The sequence below is a fragment of the Mus musculus genome, chromosome 5 (assembly GCF_000001635.26).
Source record: "Mus musculus strain C57BL/6J chromosome 5, GRCm38.p6 C57BL/6J".
Lineage (NCBI taxonomy): Eukaryota > Metazoa > Chordata > Mammalia > Rodentia > Muridae > Mus > Mus musculus.
Window position 1 is genome coordinate 150,547,542 of NC_000071.6, and position 23,738 is coordinate 150,571,279.

Below are 23,738 nucleotides of genomic sequence, written 5' to 3' on the forward strand. Positions count from 1 at the left end.
TACTCAGTTAATCCCTAATTAGTGGACAAATTGTAGGTCTAATAGCCGTAAGTTACATGTTGAGAATGAGTACTATCTAAAGCTTTTCTTCTGAACCTTCGTAAAACCAAACTTTAAAGATATCTACACCGACTATGAGCTAACTGTAATGAATACTAATACCAGGACTAAATTTAAAACTGATTTCTCTGAGGTTTGAAATGTTGGTTATTTGTCTTATAGTTATAAGCCGTTTGCAAGTTCAGTATACTCGATAATTATTTATCAAATATCTATAATGTACAATGAAAACTTCAGTGTCTAACGTTTTGTGAATATTTACAATGATGTATATTTAATAGAAATGGCAACTAAAACCTCTTACTTTTCACTAATACTGTAGAGTGGGATCTTTTTTAGGCACAGTAAAAGACAGAAGCTTGTTCACACACCACATGTCTTTAGAGCCGGTTACCTGTGGACCCTTCTGGTAAGATTTAAAAAAAAAAAGAAAAAAGAAATTAGTATAGCATAGAAAAAAGATGTTTGTTTGCTTGTTTTTTTAAAGTTAATAACTAACTCATTTAGAATGAATTAGAAATGTGTGCTAGAAAATGTATAACTATCTGGAAGAAAGAAAAGCAAGGCGGGTGGGATTGGAATGGAAGAGAAGACTGAGCTACTAGCATGTAAGCCCCTGCAGGTCGGCAAGAGAAGGTGGTTCAGAGCGGGAGGGGCCACACTTGTAAGGAATAACGACAGCCTTGGATGTTGTGGTATCGTTCTGTGGTGTAAATGCTAACAAGAGCAAATCAGTCACCTGATCTCTGTCTCTCAACACACAGGCACACGCACACGCACACACACACACACACACACACACACACACACACACACATGCACGCACACACACAGTACGTGCGTTTGTTGCCAGACAAGCATACTGAAGTACTCTCTCTCCAATGCAGCTCAAGTAAAGAAAGGCAAGGAGCCCAGCGCCCACATCTTACCTCACCTGCTCAAGAGCTTCTGTCTAAAGGGCATCCCTGGAGACACTCAGCTTTGGAAAAGTCTCCAAGCAGTCCTATAGTTTCAATCTTACCGGCTCACGACGTTTCTGCCACAAGAACCGAAAGGACCAGACATTCAGGCAAATCCACCAAAGTCTTCGTCCCGCCTTTCAAGATGAAATCACAGTTTCACGGAGATGAACATTTCAATAGCAAGAACGTTAATTTGGAGGGAAAGAACCAAAAGAGCACAGATGGAGACAGGGAAGACGGGAACGACAGCCATGTTCGTCAGTTTAACAAAGGTGACTACCCTCTGAAGGCCACAGGGTATGATATGAGAAGTCTTTAGGTACTATGTAACATTTTGACGTGGTTTTTGTCTTTTTTTTTTTTTTTTTTTTTTTTTGGTTTTTGTCTTTTTGCAATAACTTTTGAAATCTTGATTTCTGTATGTGTTCAGGTGCATGAGCTGCCGCACACACGGAGGGCAGCTTTGAGGAGTTGGTTTTCTCCTTCCATCCTGCATTCTGGGATTTGAACTCGGATCATCAGGCTTGTGCACAAAGCACTTTTACCTGCTGAGCCATCTGCTGCTCCTGGTTTTCCCTTTTTTGGTTAGAGTAGTGGTTCTCAACCTTCCCAGTGCTGTGACCTTTTAATACAGGTCACAGGTACTCCTCATGTCGCGGTGATCCCCAACCAGAAAACGATTCTCATTGCTACTTGATAACTGTAATTTGGCTACTGTTATGAATTGTAAATGTTTTGTTTTCCATGGTCTTAGGTGACCCCTGTGAACGGATCCTTCAAGCTTCAAAGGGGTCACAACCCACAGGTTAAGAACCACTAGACTAGATTGCTATACTATTAATGTTTTCCTCGGTATTTTCTCCCTTTTGTGGTGATAAGTAATTTCAGAACCTTTTTTTAAGATTTATTTATCTATGTATTATATGTACATAAATGCCCTGTCTTCATGCACATCAGAAGAGGGCATCAGATCCCATTACAGATGGTTGTGAGCCACCATGTGGTTGCTGGGAATTGAACTCAGGACCTCTGGAAGAGCAGTCAGTGTTCTTAACCACTGAGCCATCTCTCCACCCCGAGACCTTTCATATTTTCTGAAGGAAAAGATTAGGTTCAAATTGTTGTAATGATTTCTTTCAAAGATAACTACTTAGTGACTTTTCTTCTGTTTTTTTTTTTTTCTTCCTTTAACAAAAGCCAGGAGTTGGGGCTATTTCAGTGGATAAAGTGCTTGTTGTACAAGCATAAAGACTTGAGCTCAGATCTCTAGCATCCATGTAAAATCCAAGTGTGTAGTACACACATGGAACTCCGATGCTAAAGAGGCTGAAACAGAATCCTAAAGCTGTCTACCCAACCAGCCCGGTCAAGTTAGGGAGATCTGGGTTCAGAGACCCTGTCTCAAAGTGGAGAACATTGGATTAAAATACTCCATGTTAATGTCTGGTCTTCATATACATGTGTGTGCACACACATACACACATGCACAGGCACACACAAGACAAATGTAATGGTGGCGCAAGGCCAGGCATGATGTGCTCAGTCCTGTGGTGCCATCACTCGAGAATTTGAGTCAGAAGCATTGTGAGTTCCTGACCAGTGTGGGCTACATAGCAAGACCCTGTTTCAAAAAACAAAAGCAAAAAACCAAAACAGCCTCCTTTGGGAACTGTATAAACGTAGCTATGAAGACACTGGAACAGAAAAAGGCTAGGAGTTCAGTGTTAGCTTAGGCTTGAGTGAGGCAAGAAGGCCATCAGGCCTAGTTGAAGACTGCTGTGACTACATTTATTTTTATCATGTTATTTTTCTTCCAAAACTGAGCTGAAAACAATTACATGTGCTTCTGTTCATTACTCAACCTGTAGACTTAACAGAGATTAGGCTCCCTGTTCTCTGCATGTTGAAGCAAAACAAATTAATACACATCTTTCATAAAGCAGGCTGTGCCTTTTGTGGGGAGGAGGGTTTCTCTGTGTAGCCCTGGCTGTCCTGGAATTTGCTTTGTAGACCAGGCTGGCCTCAAACTCAGTCCCACCTGCTTTTGCCTCTGTCTCCTGAGTGCTGGGACTAAAGGTGCTGCCACCACCCCGAAGTAAATACATAATTTTTGTTGTTGTTTCTTTGAGACAGGTTCTCTCTTTGTAGACCAGGCTGGCCTGGAACTTACTGAGATCCTCCTGCCTCTGCCCGCGCCCCCAGTGTAGGGCTAAAGTGTGTGCCACCAGCACTCTGTTCATTTCACTTTTGTAAATTATCCTTTAACAGATTTAATGTCAAGCCTTCAGAGTGCCAGAGACCTACAGGATATGCGAATTAAAAACAAAGAAAGGCGACATCTCCGTCTGCAGCCAGGCAGTCTGTATCTTACAAAGTCATCCACCCTGCCCCGGATCTCCCTGCAGGCTGCAGTAGGAGACAGGGCTCCTTCTGCATGTTCTCCTAAGCAGGTAAACCGCAATCCTAAGGGAAGCCTCATGCTGTTAGCTAGAGTTTGCAAGCTGTCTTGTTTAGAGAATGAACATGATCCTGCTTGCTCATCAGTCCAGAGGGGCAGCCTCCCTCCTCTGCCAGGCTTGTCCTCCCGTACCAAAGCGATCTATACTGCAAAACTGCTGCTTGTGCTCCAGATCTCACTTGTCTTGATGGCAAGTGCTCTGAGCTAGGCACGAGGGGAATCTAGTCATTAGCCTTGATTTAAAGTGTGAGTGACTGCTTTCTGGAGGTTCTGGTATCTAATTCTAGTGAAGACTTTACTGTTTGGTAGAATGTTCCTGAGCAGACGGCTGGAAGTGACAGCAATGACGTCAACAGTGTGTGCTGAAGCTTTGTGTGCACTGGACACTCCTCTTAGAGCTAGCTTCACATGCCTCAGTGACCGATGGCTTTAGCCTCACAGCCTCTCGTGAGATGTGCATTATTGTTTTGTCAGGCAAGAGGACTAAGGCACAGAGAGGGTTAAGTAGCAGCTGAAGGATAACAGCCTGGAGTCATATTCCAACACACGGGTCTGACCCCAGAGCTACTGTGTAAAGGGAAAGACACTTGGTTGGTCATGTTTGGGTGAAGCAAACACCTGATAGGGCCCTCTGCACTTTTACGTCTGGGCTCTAAAAGGAAGTTATTAGCACCATTATTTGTACAGCATAATGGAGCATTTTGTGAATTTGGATGTCTGCCTGGTGCAGGGGCCGTGCTGATCTGTGTTTCATTCATTTTACGATATGTACTACTGAAGAAGCACAGCCTGCCACTGGAGAAGGCAGACATTGCTTATCTGCTTGTTCCCACAGTGCCTTCTTGTGGCAGATTTAATGACAGGAAGATACAAGAGAAAATAAAAAGTGTAACCAACTCTTGAATACACAAGCAGTTTATAAACATGCTTCTAGTATAGAGGGGGCTTGTGTTGTTTTGTCTGTGCATGTGTATGTGTGTGTGTGTGCTTCATACCCAGTGTTTTCTGCATGCTAAGCACCACTTTGTCACTCCTTTATCCTCCTGGGCCAGTTAACTGTTCTATAGTGACTATTTTAGTACTTAAGTGAACAGTTCTGGATAAGTTTAGTTTTGTTTATATTCTAGGTCTGTATTTCACTTTTTAATTTTTTTATCACATTTTTCTATTGTTTCTTTTGTACAGCTCTATATATACGGCGTTTCTAAAGAGTGCATAAACGTTAATAGCAAAAATGCTGAGTATTTTCAGTTTGATATTCAGGATCATTTTGGTAAAGAAGATCTGTGTGCTGGCAAAGGCTTTCAGTTGGCAGATGGTGGATGGCTGATCCCCTCCAATGATGGCAAGGCTGGAAAAGAAGAATTTTATAGGTGCTGTGTGGAGAAAGAGATTTTGTGTTAACTTTGTATTTTCTCTCTCTCTCTCTCTTTTCTTTCCTTATGACTCAAGTTAAAATTTGCTAGTCATTTTCTTTTTAATCTGGATTCTTTTGTTAAAATGTATTTTAGTTCACTAGACATTGTTTTGAAATCTTTTAAAAATTGAATGTGATTTATTTTGGGATTTAATGAAGTATATTTTTTGTTTTCTTTAAATTGGTTGTATTTTTATATATTATGGGAGAAAGTTGAATTTGAATTTGCCTTATGGTATTCTCCCATTTTTGTCATTTCCTTTTTCACTGTATACTTTAATAAAATTTAAAATTATAAGCACTAAAATTTAAACAGAAATCTATAACTGTCAGTAATGTAACCAGAAAATCTCAGAACATAGACATGAACCACTCAGAAGCTATACACTGGTGTATACACACACAAGCTTCTGCGTGATTGCGTACGAGAGAATAGTGACGGTTGAGGGATCTGATATTATTCTGTGTTTTTATTGTACTGTATATTTCTTTGCTCAGGGCTCTGTGTGACACTCCAGGTGTGGATCCAAAGCTTATTTCTAGCATCTGGGTTGCTAACCATTACAGGTGGATTGTATGGAAACTGGCAGCTATGGAATTTGCTTTTCCTAAGGAATTTGCTAATAGATGCCTAAACCCAGAAAGAGTGCTGCTTCAACTGAAATACAGGCAAGTTGAAAGGATGGCAGTAAGTGACTGTGTCATTCAGTCTGCAGTTTCCTGTGTAGCTCCTGACTTCTATAACAAAGGTGGTGTATAAACCAGTTCTGAGTAACAGCCCCCCTCCAAGTCCCTTCCCCCAATATCCTCTCCCCTTTTCCTCAGAGAAGGGGAAGCCTACCTTGGGTACCACCCCATCCTGGGACATCTAGTCCAAGCAGGACTAAGTGCATCCTCTCCCATTGAGACCCAGCTAGGCAGTCCATTTAGGGGAAGGGGATCCAGTGGCAGGCAACAGAGTCAGAGACAGCCCCTGTACCAATTGTTAGGGTCCAACATGAAGACCAAGCTGCACTGCACATCTACAAATGTGCAGGAGGTCTAGGTCCAGCCCGTGCATAGTCTTTGGTTGTTGGTTCGGTCTATGTTCTAGCTAAAATCTTAAGAATTATCTTTTCAGTATATCTTTGATGAATTTTTTGTTTTTTGAGACAGGGTTTCTCTGTGTGGCCCCTGACTATCCTAGAATTGACTCTGTATATCAAGCTGGCCTTGAAGTCAGAGATCCTTTGCCTCTGTCTCCTAAGTACTGGGACTAAAGCCATGTGTCACCATGCCTGGCTTAATTAACTGATTTTTAAAAATTTTTTGCTTATTTATTTGTGAGTGTGTGTGTGTGGATATGCACTCCAGAAGAGGGCATTTGAGTCCTCCACTAGCACACTCTGCCTATTCCTTTGAGGCACGGTCTCTCTCTCTCTCTCTCTGAACTTAGAGCTCCCACTTTCTTGGCTAGTATGGAAGCCAATCCCCAGCAGTCTCTCTGTCTCCAGGGACCTCAGAGCTGGAGTTACAGGCATGTACTCTGCTCAGCTTGTTATGTGTGTGCTGGGATCTAACCTCTGTCCTCATTGTAGCACCACAAGCTCTCTTGACTTTGTTGCATTTCTAGCCTAGTGAACTAGCTCCACTGTTTCTCAAGTATCCGCTGGCTTTGTTTACAGTGAGCCCCCAGGGGTACAGTTGCTAGAATCAGCATCTTGGGTTCCTTTTCAGATACGATGTGGAAATTGACAACAGCAGGAGATCGGCTCTAAAGAAGATACTGGAGAGGGATGACACAGCTGCAAAAACCCTTGTTCTCTGTATTTCTGACATCATTTCACCAAGCACAAAGGTGTCTGAAACTTCAGGCGGTAAAACTAGTGGTGAGGATGCCAACAAAGTGGACACGATCGAACTCACAGATGGGTGGTACGCTGTCAGGGCCCAGCTAGACCCTCCACTCATGGCTCTTGTAAAGAGTGGCAAACTGACTGTGGGTCAGAAGATCATTACTCAGGGAGCAGAGCTGGTGGGCTCTCCTGATGCCTGTGCACCTCTGGAAGCCCCAGACTCCCTAAGGCTAAAGGTAAGCTACATTATTGTACACTCTGGACAAGGACCAGCCCGTAACTCCCTTATATTCCAGAGCGGTAATTTATTTAAAATGATGTGTTTACTTCGATCGTAAGGATAGAATTTCTTGACAATGTACTAGTAATATAAGAAGCAAATTTTTCTAACAGTTTCTGCTGGTTAGGGGAGGCAGAGCTATTTCTTGAGCTAGATGAACTTGCAGTTAATGAGTAAGAGTCAGTCTATACCAGAATTGAGTTTAGGTATCTGTGCCTCTGTCCCCTCCTCCCAGCACCGGAATTACAAGTTCATGCTACCATACCTGGCATTTTCCCAGTGCTTTTGCGGATAGAACTCAGATCCTCATGCATACAGGGCAAGACCGTTACCAGTTAAGCCACCTCCCACCCCTCACCTATTTTTCTATTTGAAATATTTAAATAGCATTGATCCTTTGTAGTAGAAGTGTATGTGTGAGTTTGAGTATGTGTGTGTGTGCATGCACATGTACTGCTAGAGAATCAGACCTTGCATACTCTGGGCAGGTGCACTACAGTAGATTATACCCCAAGCCCTACAGTAGAAATATTCTTGAGAAATACATTCTGTTGAAGTAGTTTCCCTTTTGTACAGTTTTTGCTTACTCACTTTTTTTGCCTTTATCAGTCATTTTTATGAGATTTTAAAAAAAGTTTTATTTTATGAGTATAAGTGTTTTTCCTGCCTTTGCACCATATGCAGCCAGTTCCCTCTGAGGCCAGAAGAGGGAATTGGATCCCCTCGAATTAGAGTTGTGAGCATATGTGTAGTTGTGTGGTTGCTAGGAATTGAACCCAGATCCTCTGCAAGAGCAATCAGTGCTCTTAACTGCTGAACCATCTCTTTAGCACCCTCTACACACACACACACACACACACACACACACACACACACACACACACACACGAATATTCTCTTTTAAAAAAAGAAAGATTTATTTATTTCATGTATGTGGATACACTGTCACTGTCTTCAGACACGCCAGAAGAGGGCATCGGATCCCATTACTACTACATGATAGTCTATAATATTTACAGCATACCAGCTCATTATATGTGATCTAATTTTCAAGGACATAATTTTTTTTAAAGATTTATTTAGGGCTGGAGAGATGGCTCAGTGGTTAAGAGCACCAGCTGCTCTTCCGAAGGTCATGAGTTCAAATCCCAGCAATCACATGGTGGCTCACAACCATCTGTAATGAGATCTGACGCCCTCTTCTGGTGCATCTGAAGACAGCTATAGTGTACTTAGATATAATAATAAATCTTTAAAAAAAAGATTTATTTATATGAGTACACTGCAGCTGACTTCAGATACACCAAACGAGGGCATCAGATCCCATTACAGATGGTTGTGTGGAATTGAACTCAGGACCCCGGGAAGAGCAGTCAGTGCTCTTAACAACTGAGCCATCGATCCAGCCCCACAAATGTTCTTAAAAGATCCCAAAAGAATGATAGAAAGTCGTAAAGTAGAATTTAGTTTGTATTTAACTTTTTTTTTTCTGTCCTAGAACTCATTCTGTAAGCTAGGCTGGCCTTGAACTCAGAGATCCATCCACCTGCCTCTGCCTCTCCAGTGCTGAGATTGCACGTGTGCACCACCATGGACTGGCCTGTGTTTAACTTCTTTTTTCTTTTTTCTTTTTTTAAGATTGATTGATTGATTGATTGATTTCAAAAGCTTCCAAATGTATTTATCAGAGGATTGTCAGTGGAGGTGGAGGGTACAGGATTATCTTTCTATCTCAATTGAAATGATGCCATGCTAAGTACTCCGTTACTTAGTAACATTAAAATTGCAATTAAGTCCCCTTATAATTAAAGATCTTCAAACAAATAGTTTTGTGAACAAATTACATACTTCACTAGAATTTTAATCCTTTTTTTTTTAATTAGGTATTTCCTTCATTTACATTTCCAATGCTACTCCAAAAGTCCCCCAAGCCCTCCTCCCCACTCCCACTTCTTGGCCCTGGTGTTCCCCTGTACTGAGGTATATAAAGTTTGCAAGACCAATGGGCCTCTCTTTCCACTGATGGACAACTAGGCCATCTTCTGATACATATGCAGCTAGAGACACGAGCTCTGGGGGATGCTGGTTAGTTCATATTGTTGTTCCACCTATAGAGTTGCAGATCCCTTCAGCTCCTTGGGTACTTTCTCTAGCTCCTCCATTGGGGGCCCTGTGATCCATCCAATAGCTGACTGTGAGCATCCACTTCTGTGTTTGCTAGGCCCCGGCATAGCCTCACAAGAGACAGCTATATCAGGGTCCTTTCAGCAAAATCTTGCTAGTTGAATTCCTCTTTCCTTTTTGCAGATTTCTGCAAACAGCACAAGGCCTGCTCGCTGGCACAGCAGGCTGGGGTTCTTTCGTGACCCCAGGCCCTTCCCTCTGCCCTTGTCCTCACTGTTCAGTGACGGAGGAAATGTTGGCTGTGTGGATATCATTGTTCAGAGAGTGTACCCTTTACAGGTATGGTGCCTTTTGAAACTTATCATGTAATCCCTTTCTTTGGAGAGAATCTGAATGTTCCTTGCTGTTTTTTTACATTGTCAGTGGGTGGAGAAGACAGTGTCTGGATTGTACATATTTCGTAGTGAGAGAGAAGAGGAGAAGGAAGCACTGAGATTTGCAGAGGCCCAGCAGAAGAAACTAGAGGCCTTGTTCACCAAAGTCCACACAGAGTTTAAAGACCACGAAGGTAAAATGGGCTTCGTATTACAAACTTTATTTTTGGTTTTGGTTTTGGTTTTTCAGGACAAGGTTTCTCTGTGTAGCCCTGGCTGTCCTGGAACTCACTCTGTAGACCAGACTGGCCTTGATCTCAGAAATCGGTCTGCCTCTGTCTCCCAAGTGTTGGGATTAAAGGTGTGCGCCACCACTGCCCGGCCAAGCTGTTATTTCTTACAGTGTTTTATAAATTACATGAGTTCTCGTCGAGTAATTGCTTTTTAAAAAAATCTGCATCTGCTTTTTTTTTTTTTAACTTAAAAAAATACCACATATACGAAAAAATGAAAGCCAGGCTCATGCCCTTAATCCCAGCACTGGGGAGGCAGAGGCAGGCGGATTTCTGAGTTCGAGGCCAGCCTGGTCTACAAAGTGAGTTCCAGGACAGCCAGGGCTATACAGAGAAACCCTGTCTCAAAAAACCAAAAAAAAAAAAAAAGTGTTCTGCGCTCCTGCAGAAGACCTGAGTTCAGTTTGCACTGCCCATAACCACCCGTAACTCCACCTCCAGGGGATCCCATGCACCACATGCCAGTGTCACACTTTCATACAAGCACACGTACACATTTACTCAGAAATGGACTTTTAAAATATAGACTGGACTTGCACTATCTAGCTTATTTAAAATTATCATTAGATTATATCATTTTCATGAATAAACCGATCGATATGAAAAATAAGTTATTTAAGTTACAAGTTACAAATAAACCCCTATGTGTAGTGCTTTAACTGTGACTGCAACAGTCGTTGTCACCATTGTCGTCTTCTGATGCTGCTGCTTTTCTTCCTCCTCTTCCTCTTCTTCTTCTTAAATGAAGCTATTAGTAGACAGCTGCTTGTTTGTTTTTAATGTTTTCTTTCCTGTCACAGCACATGTACAGAAGGTCAAGGACAGCTTATAAAGCTTTTCTGTCCTACCTTGTGGGTCCCAGGGATCAGACCCCGCTGTTAGGCTTGGTGACTAGTGCCACTATCAGCTGAGCTGTCCTGCTGCTCTTTGTGGCTCTTTTTTGTCTAACCTCCCTCCTTTTGGTGCTTTTGCTTGACTCTATGGTTTTCACTCCCAAGTTTTGGTTCTAGCCGATCACTGTTGCTTTCTTCCCTTCCTCCCGCAGAAGACACAACACAGCGGTGTGTGCTGTCCCGCACACTCACACGGCAGCAAGTCCATGCTCTGCAGGATGGAGCAGAGCTCTATGCAGCAGTGCAGTATGCATCAGACCCAGATCACCTTGAGGTGAGGAAGAGCCAGGTGACGAGCCTCAGTCCCCAGCCCACTGGGAAGCTCTCTCCTGCTGGCCATTAGAGCAAGCCCATGTTGAAATACTGCATCTTTCAGGAGGATTTCTGTGGCAAGTCCTTGATTCTGCATCAAGTAGAGAATGAAAAAGTTTGAGAGTTTCATGTATGACATTCACATAGTTTAATGTGCAGTCGAAGGACCAGAGAGAAGGCCAGTTGGTAAAGGCTCCTGCTGCCGAGCCAAAGCCTTAGTTCAATCCCTGGGACCCAAAGGGTATAAGCAGAGAACCAGCTCCTTCCAGTTTTCTTCTGACTTATGCATGCTCAAGTTAAATACTTTTTTTCATGGTTTTTTTGAAACAGGGATTCTTTGTGTAACCCTGGCTGTCCTAGAATTCGCTCTGTAGACCAGACTGATCTTGAACTCACAGAAATCTGCCTGCCTCTGCCTCCTCTGAGTGCTAGAACTAAAGACATGTACCACTACACCTAGATACTATTAATTAATTAATTTGTTTATTAATTAATTTATTTTTAAGCAGGCAGAGCTTGCTTTTTTAGCCAGCTGTGTGGCATGTGTCTGTGTCCCACGTACTCTAGGGACTAAGCAGCAGAATGGCAAGTTGTGTGAGCTGGGGACACAGCAGAATTCTGTCTAGAGAAATGGCTTAGCAGTTAAGAATGTCAGAGCTCTTACTCAAGTTCCCAGTACCCGTGTTAGGCAGCTTACAACTACCTGTAGCTACAGGTACACATGTACACGTTAAATAGATGAATATACAAAAAGCTTTTTAAAAATTGTATGTTGTTCCACAGAGGAACTATTAAATTACTATTAAATTAAGTTTATTGGGCTGCAGCAATTAAGAGCATTGGCTGTTCTTCCAGAGGACCCGTGTTCAATTCCCATCACCTACATGGCAGCTCACAATTGTCTGTAATCTAGCTTCAAGTGATTTGTCACCCTTACACATGCATACATGCAGGAGGAACACTAATGCACATAAAAAATAAATAAGTCATTTTTAAATTAAGCTTATTATATAGGAAGTAAGGAAAAAAGCCATTGAGCCAGCCTGTCCTATGTCAGCTATGCAGTTATTGAAGTTGTCTGTGCCTCACTCTCAGCAGCTCTAACACTGAGACAGTAATAGAACACAAATCCTGGCCTGCCTGTGAAGGTCAAATGACTAGGACATTTACCAGGCACAAATCCATCCTTCTGTCAATGTTCATGTCAGCCATTTGAAATGTACATGTGCTGGTTATGGTTAGAAGATACTTAGTAGTCAAGGTTTGGCTTAGCCCTAGGGAAATCTGTCACAGGGACTCACAGAGAAGCCGTTTGAGGTCCCTAGAGCATTGTGTGATAGCCTGAGTAGTGATCTGCACCCTCAGGTCTGGTCTGGTTTCACATGAGGCAGTCCTGCTAGGGTAGGCCGGACTGCCATGGTGTCTGCTCTGTTTCAATGCTTAAATGCCCACAGGCTTGTTTCAGCGAAGAGCAGCTAAGAGCCTTGAACAACTACAGACAAATGCTGAATGATAAGAAACAAGCGCGGATCCAGTCAGAATTCCGGAAGGCCCTGGAATCCGCTGAGAAAGAGGAGGGTTTATCAAGGGATGTTACAACTGTGTGGAAGCTGCGGGTTACAAGCTACAAGAAAAAGGAAAAATCAGGTTAGTATGCAAGGTTTTTTGGCTTTTGTTTTTTTTTTTTAATTCAGTTTGTTAAATTAAAAGGTGATCTTCCATATGACAGAGTATGAAATTCATGTAAAATCCAATGAGTGAAATGGGCTCCGAGCACCACCCACAGAGCAGGGAAGCCTTGGGTCTTTGTTTTTGCCATGTTTCAGAAAATGGTCACCAGTGTGTCTACCTACCTGTCATGTCCCTTTCTCTGAACAGCTCTGTTGAGTATCTGGCGTCCATCATCAGACTTATCCTCCCTGTTAACAGAAGGAAAGAGATACAGAATCTATCATCTTGCAGTGTCAAAATCGAAGAGTAAATTTGAACGGCCCAGCATCCAGTTAACAGCCACAAAAAGAACTCAGTATCAACAGCTGCCGGTCTGCACCTCTCCTTATGCAGTTTCCACCTTGATCAATGCAGAGCCCTTCTTAGAGCCTCAATATGCTGATTCTTTGTTCTGCTTCCTGCAGGTTTCCAGTGAGACTTTACTCCAGGTTTACCAGCCCAGGGAGTCCCTTCACTTCAGCAGACTGTCAGACCCAGCCTTTCAGCCTCCTTGTTCTGAAGTGGATGTCGTAGGAGTTGTAGTTTCTGTTGTAAAACCGATAGGTAATGTACAGAGTGTCTAATGTCGCTTTTCATTGGTTCTCTTGAACCAATTGCCTTCTTAAATTTGGGGGTTTTTGTTTTGGTTTGGTTTCTTTTTTTTTTTAAGATTTATTTATGCTGAGCAGTGGTAGCGCACGCCTTTAATCCCAGCACTTGGAAGGCAGAGGCAGGTGGATTTCCAAGTTTGAGGCTAGCCAGGGCTGTTCAGAGAAAAACCAAAAAAAAAAAAAAAAAAAAAAAAAACCCAAAGGATTTATTTATTTATTATATGTAAGTACACTTAAGACACTCCAGAAGAGGGCATCAGATCTCTCATTACGGATGGTTGTGAGCCATCATGTGGTTGCTGGGATTTGAACTCAGGACCTTTGGAAGAGCAGTCAGTGGGTTTAAAGGTGTGCGCCGCCACAGCCCAGCTGCCTTGTTTCTTAATAAAAAGCAATTCGATAGTACTTCAGGAGAATAACTTAGATTCTGTTTTGTGCTGTTTAACTTTATAAAGTGATTTTTCAGTAGTTAAAATCAAATAATTATAATCTGACCTACTGGTGGAACATTCTAACCTCTGATCTCTCAAGCTTTTAATAGTCTCCAGCATCTTGGCTGGCTTCTCCTCTCATGTATGTACTTATGCATTTATTTATTAGTTTTATTTTGTATCTGGGCATCACACCTAGAGCTCACACTGCTCTGCAGATGTTGACACTAATCTCTGTCCCTCCCTGTTTTATTGTGCCTTTTATCTACAAGGCTCTTTCCTTTTCACCTGCAGTGTGCACAAATGTGAAAGTCCAGCCAAGACCCCTGTGTAGGCACAGGCTTCCATTTCTTGATTATTTATTGTATATAGATGCCTCAGCATTAGCTCCTTGCTCTCCCTCATTGCACATTAACCATGTGATGTGCCCTTGCTGTTCCATCAGTTACCCTCACTGTTCCCATAGACAGCCATGCTGGCTTCTGTGCCCTCATGGTGCTGGTCAAATGGAGCCTTGCAAGAGGCCCGGCAAAACAGTGCCTACTCCTTTCCAAACCCGTGTTCTTCTTTTAGCTTTGCTGTCTTCCTTGGCACTCTGTAAAAGTAGCTTCTGTTCTCCTGAAGTAATTGTTGTCTCTGAGGCTTACTGCCACAATCTGCTAACCTCGCCCTAGTCCTGGAAGCTTCTGGCCTCCATACAATCTTATCTAGTTCTAGAATGTTTCCAACCTTTGAGACTTACTGCTGAATAAGCTTACCTTTTCCAGTTCTTTCTGAGCTCTGGCTGGCTGGTTCAACTCAGCTGTTCTGGCTCAAGCCGACTGATTCTGTCTCTTTCTCTCTCAGCCTCTTCACTGAATTGCTCTTCTTGATCGTGTACTGACTTTGGCAATATGTTCTCATCTTCTGGCTCATTCTGTCTTCTGTGTCTAGCTTGTTCTCTCTCTCTGCAACCCATCTTTCTGTAACTGTCCAAGTAAAACTGCCCCTTTCTCTTTCTCTCTTTTCTGTGGTGCTCTCTTAAGTAACCTCTAGGCCTTTTCTTGTGAGAGTTGGGAATAGCCTATCTCTGATTCATTCTGTCAGATCTTTCTCGGATTCGTCACTTTGTCTGCCCCTCAGTTAGACTTTCAAACTTGACTGCTTCCTTCTACAAACTAACCTTACCTACATTGCTTTGGATTAAAGATGTATATTAAGGACTTTTCTATATTCTAGCCAGAGGGATTAAAGGTGTGTGTTAAGGACGAACCACACTACAACTAGAAACAGGTGTTTTTCAGTAAATAACACAATCTCGGGGTTCACAGTGTGATCAAATATCCTGCAACAGCACTCCTCAGCACCTAACAGCACCTAACAGTGTCTCCACCCCACAACTGGCTCCCTTTTGGGATGCAGTGTTGTAAAGGCAGGGCCCTGTCTATCTGCATCTCCCACCCTAAAGGAGCAAGTGCCATAGGACAAGCTCTACCACACGTGATAAATTCCTTGGGGCACATCTTTGCAGTTAGAGTTTCCCCATTCCTCCCATCTCTGCTCACTTACTGTCCTTTCTGTTGTCTCAGTCTTTTGCGTTGTTTTGAGATGGCCAGGAACCATGCGTGGGTCCTCTGGAAGAGCAGTGTCCTAGCAGAAGTGTTCACTGCTCCTGACACCAGCTTCTGTGCAGCCCTGGGCCTGAAAGCTCTTCAAGCTTCACACTCTGCTTTTTGTCCTCATTCCCTGTCAGGCACCTTGCCTCAGGAATGTCACTTGTATGACAGTACATTTATTTCTGCTTCTATTTGCTTTTTTTGTTGTATTTCCTATCTTTATCCATTATGGTCACAGGCAACTTTGTCTTTAATTTTGCTTTCTGCACACACTGTGCACATCTCACTTTGCCATTTCATGCACGAGTCTGTCCTGTTGTGGTAAAATAACACATGCTGTCAGTTTCTGTGGTCCTGCAGGCTCCTTTCCAACTTACAGATCTGTTTGTTGACCCTGATCCTGAGGGTCTAAAGTTTCGTAGCAGAGTCAGTTTGAAAAATCTTAAGAATTTCCTTGTTCGCTGGGCGGTGGTGGTGCACGCCTTTAATCCCAGCACTCAGGAGGCAGAGGCAGGTGGATTTCTGAGTTCGAGGCCAGCCTGGTCTACAAAGTGAGTTCCAGGACAGCCAGGGCTATACAGTGAAACCCTGTCTCCTGTCTTGAGAAACAAAAAAAAACCCAAAAAACAAAAAACAAAAGAAAAGAAAAAGAAAAAAGAATTTCCTTGTTCTGTGGTGTTTTCCTTACAGGTTTCGTTCTGTCCTCCACTGTGCCTGCAAACCCTCCCTTCCCCTCCCACTCTCCTTCCCTGCTCGCCTTCCTTCCTTCCCTCTTGTGTTTGGTGAGTAGTAGCTGACTGATGTGGGGTTTGTCTCTAGCTGTTAAGTTCATCAGCCACATAGCCATGTCATTCCCTGCTATCTGAGTCACACTGAATCCGCACACTGCCTGTTATAGAAGGTAGGTAGCTCATTTGTGGATTCCATTAGTATTTATTGAGTAATTGTTCAATGCCAGGTGCACAGCAGAGAAGAATTCCTTCCTGGGAGCACTGTGGTGGAAGATGGAGGGGGAGGAGGAGGTAACAAACAAAACAATGGAGGGCCAAAGGGAAGAAGAAAGGACAGGGTGGGGACAGAGCTGATGCTCAGCTGCCATTTTAGACAGCATTCAGAAAAGACCTCATTGATGGTGCCAGAAAAAAACTGAAAGAGAAGCCTGCAGAGCCTGAGGAGAGTCCCGGTGGCTGTATGCTTTGGTGGAGTGTGAGAGAGGCACAAAAGAACCAGGTGTATGGGTGCTTGGATATACTTTTACATTTTATATTGATTATTATGTGTGGCATGTGTGCAGAGGTCAGAGGGCAAGGCAGCTTTATGGAGATGGTTCTTTCTGTATACCTTGATGTAGGGTCTCAGGATTGAACTTGGACTATCAGGGTTACACAACAGTTACCTTTACCCACTGAGCCATCTTGCTGGCTCCCTTGTATATATTTTAACTTTTACTTCAATGGTGATGGGAAGTCACAGGAAGGTAGAGGAGGGACAGGCTTTGACCTTTTCACATATCACTTGAGCTATTACATTGAACATACAGTACAAAGGGTGTGGGCACAAACAGGGACTCCAGGAGGATGCCATGGTAAGAGTCTAGGCAGGAGAGGATGACAAAGTAGATAGAAGCTGTGAACACGATTCAGAACAGCAGACAGGTTCTGGTTACCCTCTGAAGGTAGGGGAACAGTATGGGTGTCCGAAGCTGCGGAAGACTGGGATTGCCACTTGCAAAAGAGGATTTGATAACAACCCAGGGGCATGGTTTGCGGCTGGTGTCTCAGCTGCATGGGAAGCTTCTGAGATGTGGCTTCAGGACTGTGCTCACAGACACATGAACTTTAGATCAGACAGAGTACTTGAGCGGTAGTCAGAGCTGCAGATGCAGACTTTAAGAGCATTGGTATACCCGAGAGATGCAAAGGAGAGAGACTGAATGTATTCCCTCTGAGTGGAGAAGAGGAGACAGAGGGCTCTGTTTTGACACTTGGGTATCAGGATTGGGGCACATATAAAGGAGGCAGGGAGTGCAGAGGAGTGCAGAGAGGTGGAGTGCTGAGGAGCACAGTACGCTGAAAGAAGAGACATTGCTCTGTGTGTGTGTGTGTGAGAGAGAGAGACAGAGAGACAGAGAGAGAGAGGAGACAATGGCTAACTAGTTCAACTAAGGTGTTCTGGGCCAAACTTTTCCCTGAGCTGACTGATTCAAACTGACAGAAGCTTCTCTCTGCTTCTGACTGAATGGCTCTGCTTGGCTTCCAGCTAACTCTGGCAATCTGTTCTAATCTTTTGGCTCCTCGTCATTCTCTGGCTAGTTCTGTCTTCACCTGTGTCTAGCTTGTTCTCTCTGTAACCTGTATCTGTAATACTGTCCTGGTAAGACTGCCATGCACACACACACACACACACACACACACACACACACACCACCCCTATGTCTAGCTGCTCTCTGTAAAACTGTCCTCACCTCTTTCTCTCTTCTGCCCCTGGGCTGCTCCTAAGTAGCCTCTCTTTCCTGTCTGTTCTTATGAGAGTTTGGTGTATCATATCTCTGCTTCGTCACTTGTTTAAAGGGAATGAAAGGAAAATAGAATCATGATCAAGAGAATAGTTTTTAGGTAAAGTGTTGCTGGCACACTGAGGGTAGAGTGTGCTGAAGAAGCTAAGGAAGAGAGGCAAGGCTGACACTGGGCAGTCAGCACAGAACATTCTGTATCCAGACACAGATGAGACAAGCTGTATCCATCAGCAGAGAGGCAAGAGTACTTAGATAGGGTACTAATGCAGAAATTGATGGAGAGGTAGACACTTGCACAGACCTCTTTTAATGGCTTTTGTTTCCTTGCTGAACAGGAAACAAAGTCATCCATTCATCCACTGAGGTCAGTATGTGGAAGGTCAGGGAATCATTACCTAAGAGAGTGGGAGAGCCTAGCCTAGGTACGTCCCAGGGCTGCCCAGGTCCAGGCCACCCATAGCTCTCAGTAACCCTCCTTCATTTTCTCAACAGTTTTTTACATTTTGGAAGCACAAGGCACTGCCGGTTCATCTATGATCTGTGCTGCAGCCCTGTATCAACACTGCTTCCCCTTTAGTGGGAAGTGAATGGGGAAACTGAGGTCTACACATGGGGGAAGGGGGTACATGCCTTTAATCCCAGCACTTAGGAGGCAGACACAGGCCAATCCCCATGAGTTCAAGGCCAGCCTGGTCTATAGAACAAGTTCCAAGACAGCCAGGAGTACACAGAGAAACCTTGTCTCAAAAAACCAAAAATAAACAAGTAGAGCTAAGGTCTGTTACTGATTGTCAGAGTCAGAGCCATACAAAAGCTGTGCTTGGAGAAGTATCTTTCCTCCCTGAGGAACTAACTCTCCCGAGTCTGGTCCTCCCCTGGCCCTCAAGTCCTCACCTGTCCAGTTTCCTGTTCAGCCTTCCTCACTCTTGGCTCAGAACTGTAGAAACGTGTATGCGTTCTCCCTGTCTCCTTCCTGCTATGTCTTTCTGGAGAGCTTTTCCTAGTTAGCACTGCCTTGGGGTTTTCTTCCTTCTTTTCACAGTTGCCCAGGAAACCATTGTGTGGGTGGAACACAGTTACTCCCCTGTGAGTGAGAGCAGATGAGTTGCTTCCAGCATTCCATAGTTTCAGACTATGGAGAGTGACCTAGGTGCAGCCACTACCATGGCCCTTGCTCACATGTATTTTACTATTATTTAATGGTCATCAGTCTTCAGAGCAGAGTGCTAGAAGTAAGAACCCCGAGTGGAAGGTAGGATGGCCATAGCTTTGCTAGGCAATGCCAGTGTTTTCTTCAGAAGGATGCATCAAATGTCCACTCTCCTGGACAATTATCAGTGTATATGCTGCCCTGTGGCCTCGAAATGTTTGGCACTGAAGTTCAAACACCTTAAGTAATGGTTCATTCTAGGAATTCTGTGTATATCGTTATCCTCGCAGTTCTAAAGATAACAATGACTGGCATTTTCATCCTAGGTCTTGCTCCTTTGGTCTACCTGTCAGACGAGTGCCTTAATTTATTAGTGGTGAAATTCGGGATAGACCTTAATGAAGACATAAAGCCACGTGTGCTAATTGCCGCAAGCAACCTCCAGTGCCAGCCAGAATCCACATCAGGAGTGCCGACCTTATTTGCTGGCCATTTTTCCATATTTTCTGCCAGTCCAAAGGAGGCCTACTTTCAGGAGAAAGTCAACAACTTGAAGCATGCTATTGAGGTGAGATTAGGGACTTGGAAGCTGGACCAACAGGTGCCTGGAGAGTGCTTTCAGCCCAGTGATTCCACACATGCGCACATGTGCTCATTCACACACACACACACCCATGTGTGCTCATTCACACCCTCCCCCTCACCCCAGTACTCTCCCCCTTCACCCCAGTACTGAGAATTAGATTTACATCAAATTTTAAGTGTCTTACAAGGCATGGTGGCACATGCCTGCGGGTCCAGAATTTCAGTGTCAGCTTTGGCTATACAGTGAACACCAGACCATAGGCCATATAAACACACACATACACACACATGGGTGTATATGTTGTGTGTGTATCTCAAGACCCTAGCTAAAGAACAAACAAACAAAAGTGGGTTTCATTCTTCTGTTCTGAATGTTTTATTTCTGAAAGAAAACACTTTCTGAGAACATAAATGTGTGAATTAGCAACTCAGCACAGGCTTTTCCAATTTATTCTCTTAGAATATCGATACATTTTACAAGGAGGCAGAAAAGAAGCTTATACACGTGCTTGAGGGAGACAGTCCCAAGTGGTCCACACCGAACAAAGACCCCACCCGAGAGCCCCATGCAGCCTCCACTTGCTGTGCTTCAGATCTCCTTGGTTCAGGAGGTCAGTTCCTGGTAAGTTAGTATGGAAGTAAGGTGTTTCGTATGTCCTAGCAAACATGATGGAACTAAACTGCATTTAACCTGTGGTTAGTTTGCTGTAGCTGAGGCATAGGCTATGTGGAAATCGTATCTTATTTGTTGAAGTATGAATGTAAAACTCTGGGAGCAGACTACACTGTTGGCACTTTGAGAACATGTGCTTGCAAGATCCTTTGCTGGCTCCTGAGCTGGGAAAGCTGGCCCACAGCTGTTGCTTAGTCTCTAAGCTCAGGTGACTCCTTAATCATAGGGGTGCCTAGCTGCCAGGGCTGGCCAGACTGGTGGCACTGCTTAGTACCTTAATTCAATCAAGCAGTCCTCACCCCATACAAGAAAAGTGCTTGTTACAGTTAGGAGCCTAGCAAAGAAAAACACTAAACAGTTGCCTGAGACTCAGGACTGAGAAAAGAAAGGTGTTAGAGCTCCACGGAGGCCAGCCGTGGTCTCTCTCTGGAGGAAGTAGATCAGACTCCCACAGGTAGTCCTCTGACTTCCTTAGGTATGTTGTAGCATGTGAGTACTTGCATACACACATACACACATGCACATGAACAACATGTACACAAAGTAAGTAAATGTTCAGAAGGAGGAGGAGGAGTTGTTGAGCAGTGTGTATCCTTTTTAAAATGATTTTGACAAGCCTGTTGTTTTGGGGGGTTATAACACTGAAAAGTTAAAGCATAAATGATGTCATGTGTTTGTTTCTTTTTTTCTCTATTTTTAATCTTATATAGGATCTCTTCATTTTCCTTTTCTAGCCTTTTTTTTTTTTTTTTTTTTTTTTTTTTTTTTGGTTTTTCGAGACAGGTATAGCCCTGGCTGTCCTGGAACTCACTTTGTAGACCAGGCTGGCCTTGAACTCAGAAATCTGCCTGCCTCTGCCTCCCGAGTGCTGGGATTAAAGGCATGCGGCACCACGCCCGACTCATTTCTGGCCATTTTTATACATCTGTCACTTTGCAAAATTATTTCCTGTGGGTGAGGAATAAGAGCATGAATGTTTGGCATTATTTACCCTTTAGCAATTGGAAAGGAAAGGTGTCCTGTTGGTGTATATAGGTATTTTCTAATGAAAGGTTAATTCTAATTTATTTATATACAAGTGTTTATTATGATAGGCTCCTCTTTTGTGTGTTTTGTTAGAGGATTTCACCTACTGGTCAGCAAAGTTATCAAAGTCCTTTATCACACTGCACACTGAAAGGGAAGTCTATGCCCCTGGCTCACTCAGCCCAGATGGCAGCAAAGTCTTGGAGTGGAGAGAACGAGATTGATGACCCAAAAACCTGTCGAAAAAGAAGAGCCTTGGATTTCCTAAGTCGGCTGCCCTTACCGTCCCCGGTCAGTCCCATCTGTACCTTTGTCTCTCCAGCTGCACAGAAGGCTTTTCAGCCGCCACGGAGCTGTGGCACGAAATACGCAACACCTATTAAAAAAGAACCCAGTTCCCCGCGGAGGAGAACGCCATTTCAGAAGACCAGTGGCGTTTCTCTGCCGGACTGTGATTCAGTAGCTGATGAAGAACTTGCCTTGCTCAGCACCCAGGCCCTTACGCCTGACTCCGTGGGAGGAAATGAACAAGCGTTTCCCGGTGATTCCACAAGGAACCCCCAGCCAGCACAGAGGCCAGACCAGCAAGTAGGGCCCAGGTCCAGGAAGGAGTCTCTCAGGGACTGTAGAGGCGACAGCAGTGAGAAATTAGCTGTTGAGTCTTAGCCTCCCGGTTTGTAAGATGTGTACAGTTCCAGGCTACTCATAGGTGTTCGTGTGAGAAGGCGGGAGTAGCTGCACTCTACTGAAGCGTGTGTTTACTGCTCAGATGCTCTACCTGGTCTGTGTTGGTGTAACTAAAGCTGGTTGTCATCGACTGATTTAAAAAGCTTTAGGAGTAGACTGGATCACTACAACTATCATTTTATATACAAAATAAACATAGCTTTGCTTTTAGTTTAGATTACTGGCTAAGTATGGTTACTTTATATAGTCTGGTTCCTGTTTTTGAAGTTTTTTCTTTTTTTACCTAGGAAGTCCTATGAAATAGTGTTCTTTCCTGCATGATTGGTTCTGCTAGAGCTCCATCCTGTCAGGGTAAACAGACACAACCGTGATGTTTACCTCTGTGTAGCCTTGTCACTCCTTTCCACTGTCCCAGTGTAATCTCTCAAGTTATTCTAGCTAGAAATCCAGTCAGGCATAATGACACACACCTGTCATCCCAGCATGTAGGAGATAGAGAGGGGAGTTTGGGCCACCCTTCATTACACAGAAGGTTCTAGGCGGTGGGTTACAAAGTCCTTCCCTGACCACAGCCCCATCGGCAGGTGGATGCTCTCACTGAACTTCAGCTGTAAAGTGCTCTGCTCTGCTCTTAGTGATTTAAACTTTGTTCACTAAGTAATTTGGTTTTCATGTCCTAATCATTGTACTAGAGACCCAACCTAGAGCAGAGTAAATAAATCTTACATAACAGGAATTATGCTATTTACAAAATTTAACTTTTTTTGTTTTTTGAGACAGGGTTTCTTTGTGTAGCCCTGGCTGTGCTGGAACTTGTTGGAGACCAGGCTGGCCTCGAACTCAGAGATCCACCTGCCTCTGCCTCCCAAGTGCTGGGATCAAAGGCATGAGCCACTTCCACCCAGCTGATATTTAACCTTTTTTCTTGTGAATCCTGTCAAAAGTGCTGTTCTGTTCTCAATTCTCTCAGGCCACCAGTTACAAACAGCTAGTACAGAAGCCACAAACATCCACGCTGAGTGAACAAAGTATGAAACTTTGCTACTTGTGCATATTTTCCTTCTGAAAGTGACAATGGTTAAAGCCCACAGTGTGTACTGTATGACCGGGGATGAATGGCAAAAGCATTTGGCGTTATTTATTCTTACTGAGAGCCTTTGGTTGCAGAGCGCTCGGCTAATTCTATGAATAATGCAAGTGGAGCTATAGTAACGGGAGTGAGTCAGTGATAGCTGTTCAAAGGGTCCGTAAGACAGAAGCCAGAGGAGTCGGAAGGGAAAGTATGTATTGCTTTTAAATACGTACTTGGTAGCATTTAATCAGTTGGTTTTTGGGATAAGCTTGGTGGCATTTAATCAATTTTATGCTTCCAAACCAAGTATTTTGGTATTTCCATGTAGAAGAAAGCAGAGACATGGTTGGGCAGGACTTTGAGAGCTCTGAGAAGGCTCTGGGCCCAAAGCCAAAGCCATTTATTGTGGTCTTTGGTCTCAGCCCAGGCAAACCAAAGCTCTGAGAGCCAACCAACCACATCAGAGAACGCAGATCCTGTCCTTTGGCTGCACGTATGGAACTAGAGGAAGGGAATTCCATTTGGCCTCTGACCCTTCTCCCCTTTGCCAACTTAGATGCATGAAGCCATCCATACCAAAGTCATGCACACAGGCAGCATACAGGCTATGATTCCAACAATTACCTGGGCCTGGCAGGTAAGAAAATTAAATGAATTGCTACAGGACTGCCATGT

The 23,738-nt window shown here is 43.7% G+C and overlaps 1 protein-coding gene, 1 long non-coding RNA gene and 1 pseudogene across 8 annotated transcripts in view; 1 reads left to right on the forward strand and 2 right to left on the reverse strand.

The window, feature by feature from the left end:
- Brca2 (breast cancer 2, early onset) overlaps nucleotides 1-22,606 on the forward strand; it is a 47,851-nt gene extending 25,245 nt beyond the window's left edge. For 3 of the 7 annotated variants that reach the window (XM_006504906.4, XM_006504907.4, XM_011241019.3), the window contains 15 exons: nucleotides 400-469; nucleotides 948-1,294; nucleotides 3,291-3,472; nucleotides 4,666-4,853; nucleotides 5,396-5,566; nucleotides 6,614-6,968; nucleotides 9,320-9,475; nucleotides 9,560-9,704; nucleotides 10,849-10,970; nucleotides 12,463-12,655; nucleotides 12,887-13,050; nucleotides 13,144-13,282; nucleotides 19,347-19,588; nucleotides 20,066-20,227; nucleotides 21,398-22,208. In XM_006504906.4, the coding sequence (XP_006504969.1) occupies nucleotides 400-469; nucleotides 948-1,294; nucleotides 3,291-3,472; nucleotides 4,666-4,853; nucleotides 5,396-5,566; nucleotides 6,614-6,968; nucleotides 9,320-9,475; nucleotides 9,560-9,704; nucleotides 10,849-10,970; nucleotides 12,463-12,655; nucleotides 12,887-13,050; nucleotides 13,144-13,282; nucleotides 19,347-19,588; nucleotides 20,066-20,227; nucleotides 21,398-21,970 (3,209 nt within the window). In that variant the 3' untranslated portion in view covers nucleotides 21,971-22,208. Of the gene's footprint in view, nucleotides 1-399; nucleotides 470-947; nucleotides 1,320-3,290; nucleotides 3,473-4,665; nucleotides 4,854-5,395; nucleotides 5,567-6,613; nucleotides 6,969-9,319; nucleotides 9,476-9,559; nucleotides 9,705-10,848; nucleotides 10,971-12,462; nucleotides 12,656-12,886; nucleotides 13,051-13,143; nucleotides 13,283-19,346; nucleotides 19,589-20,065; nucleotides 20,228-21,397 lie in introns of those variants that run through there. The other 4 variants (NM_001081001.2, NM_009765.3, XR_001784600.2 and 1 more) reach the window with 3 other exon arrangements.
- Nucleotides 4,166-4,266, reverse strand: Gm23641 (annotated as a pseudogene).
- On the reverse strand, nucleotides 10,888-13,474 carry Gm42529. The gene is made up of 2 exons (XR_001785034.1): nucleotides 12,862-13,474; nucleotides 10,888-11,099 (listed from the first exon to the last, which is right to left on the reverse strand). It is a non-coding gene; the product is annotated as a predicted gene 42529 (long non-coding RNA).
- Nucleotides 22,607-23,738: the final 1,132 nt, after the last annotated feature.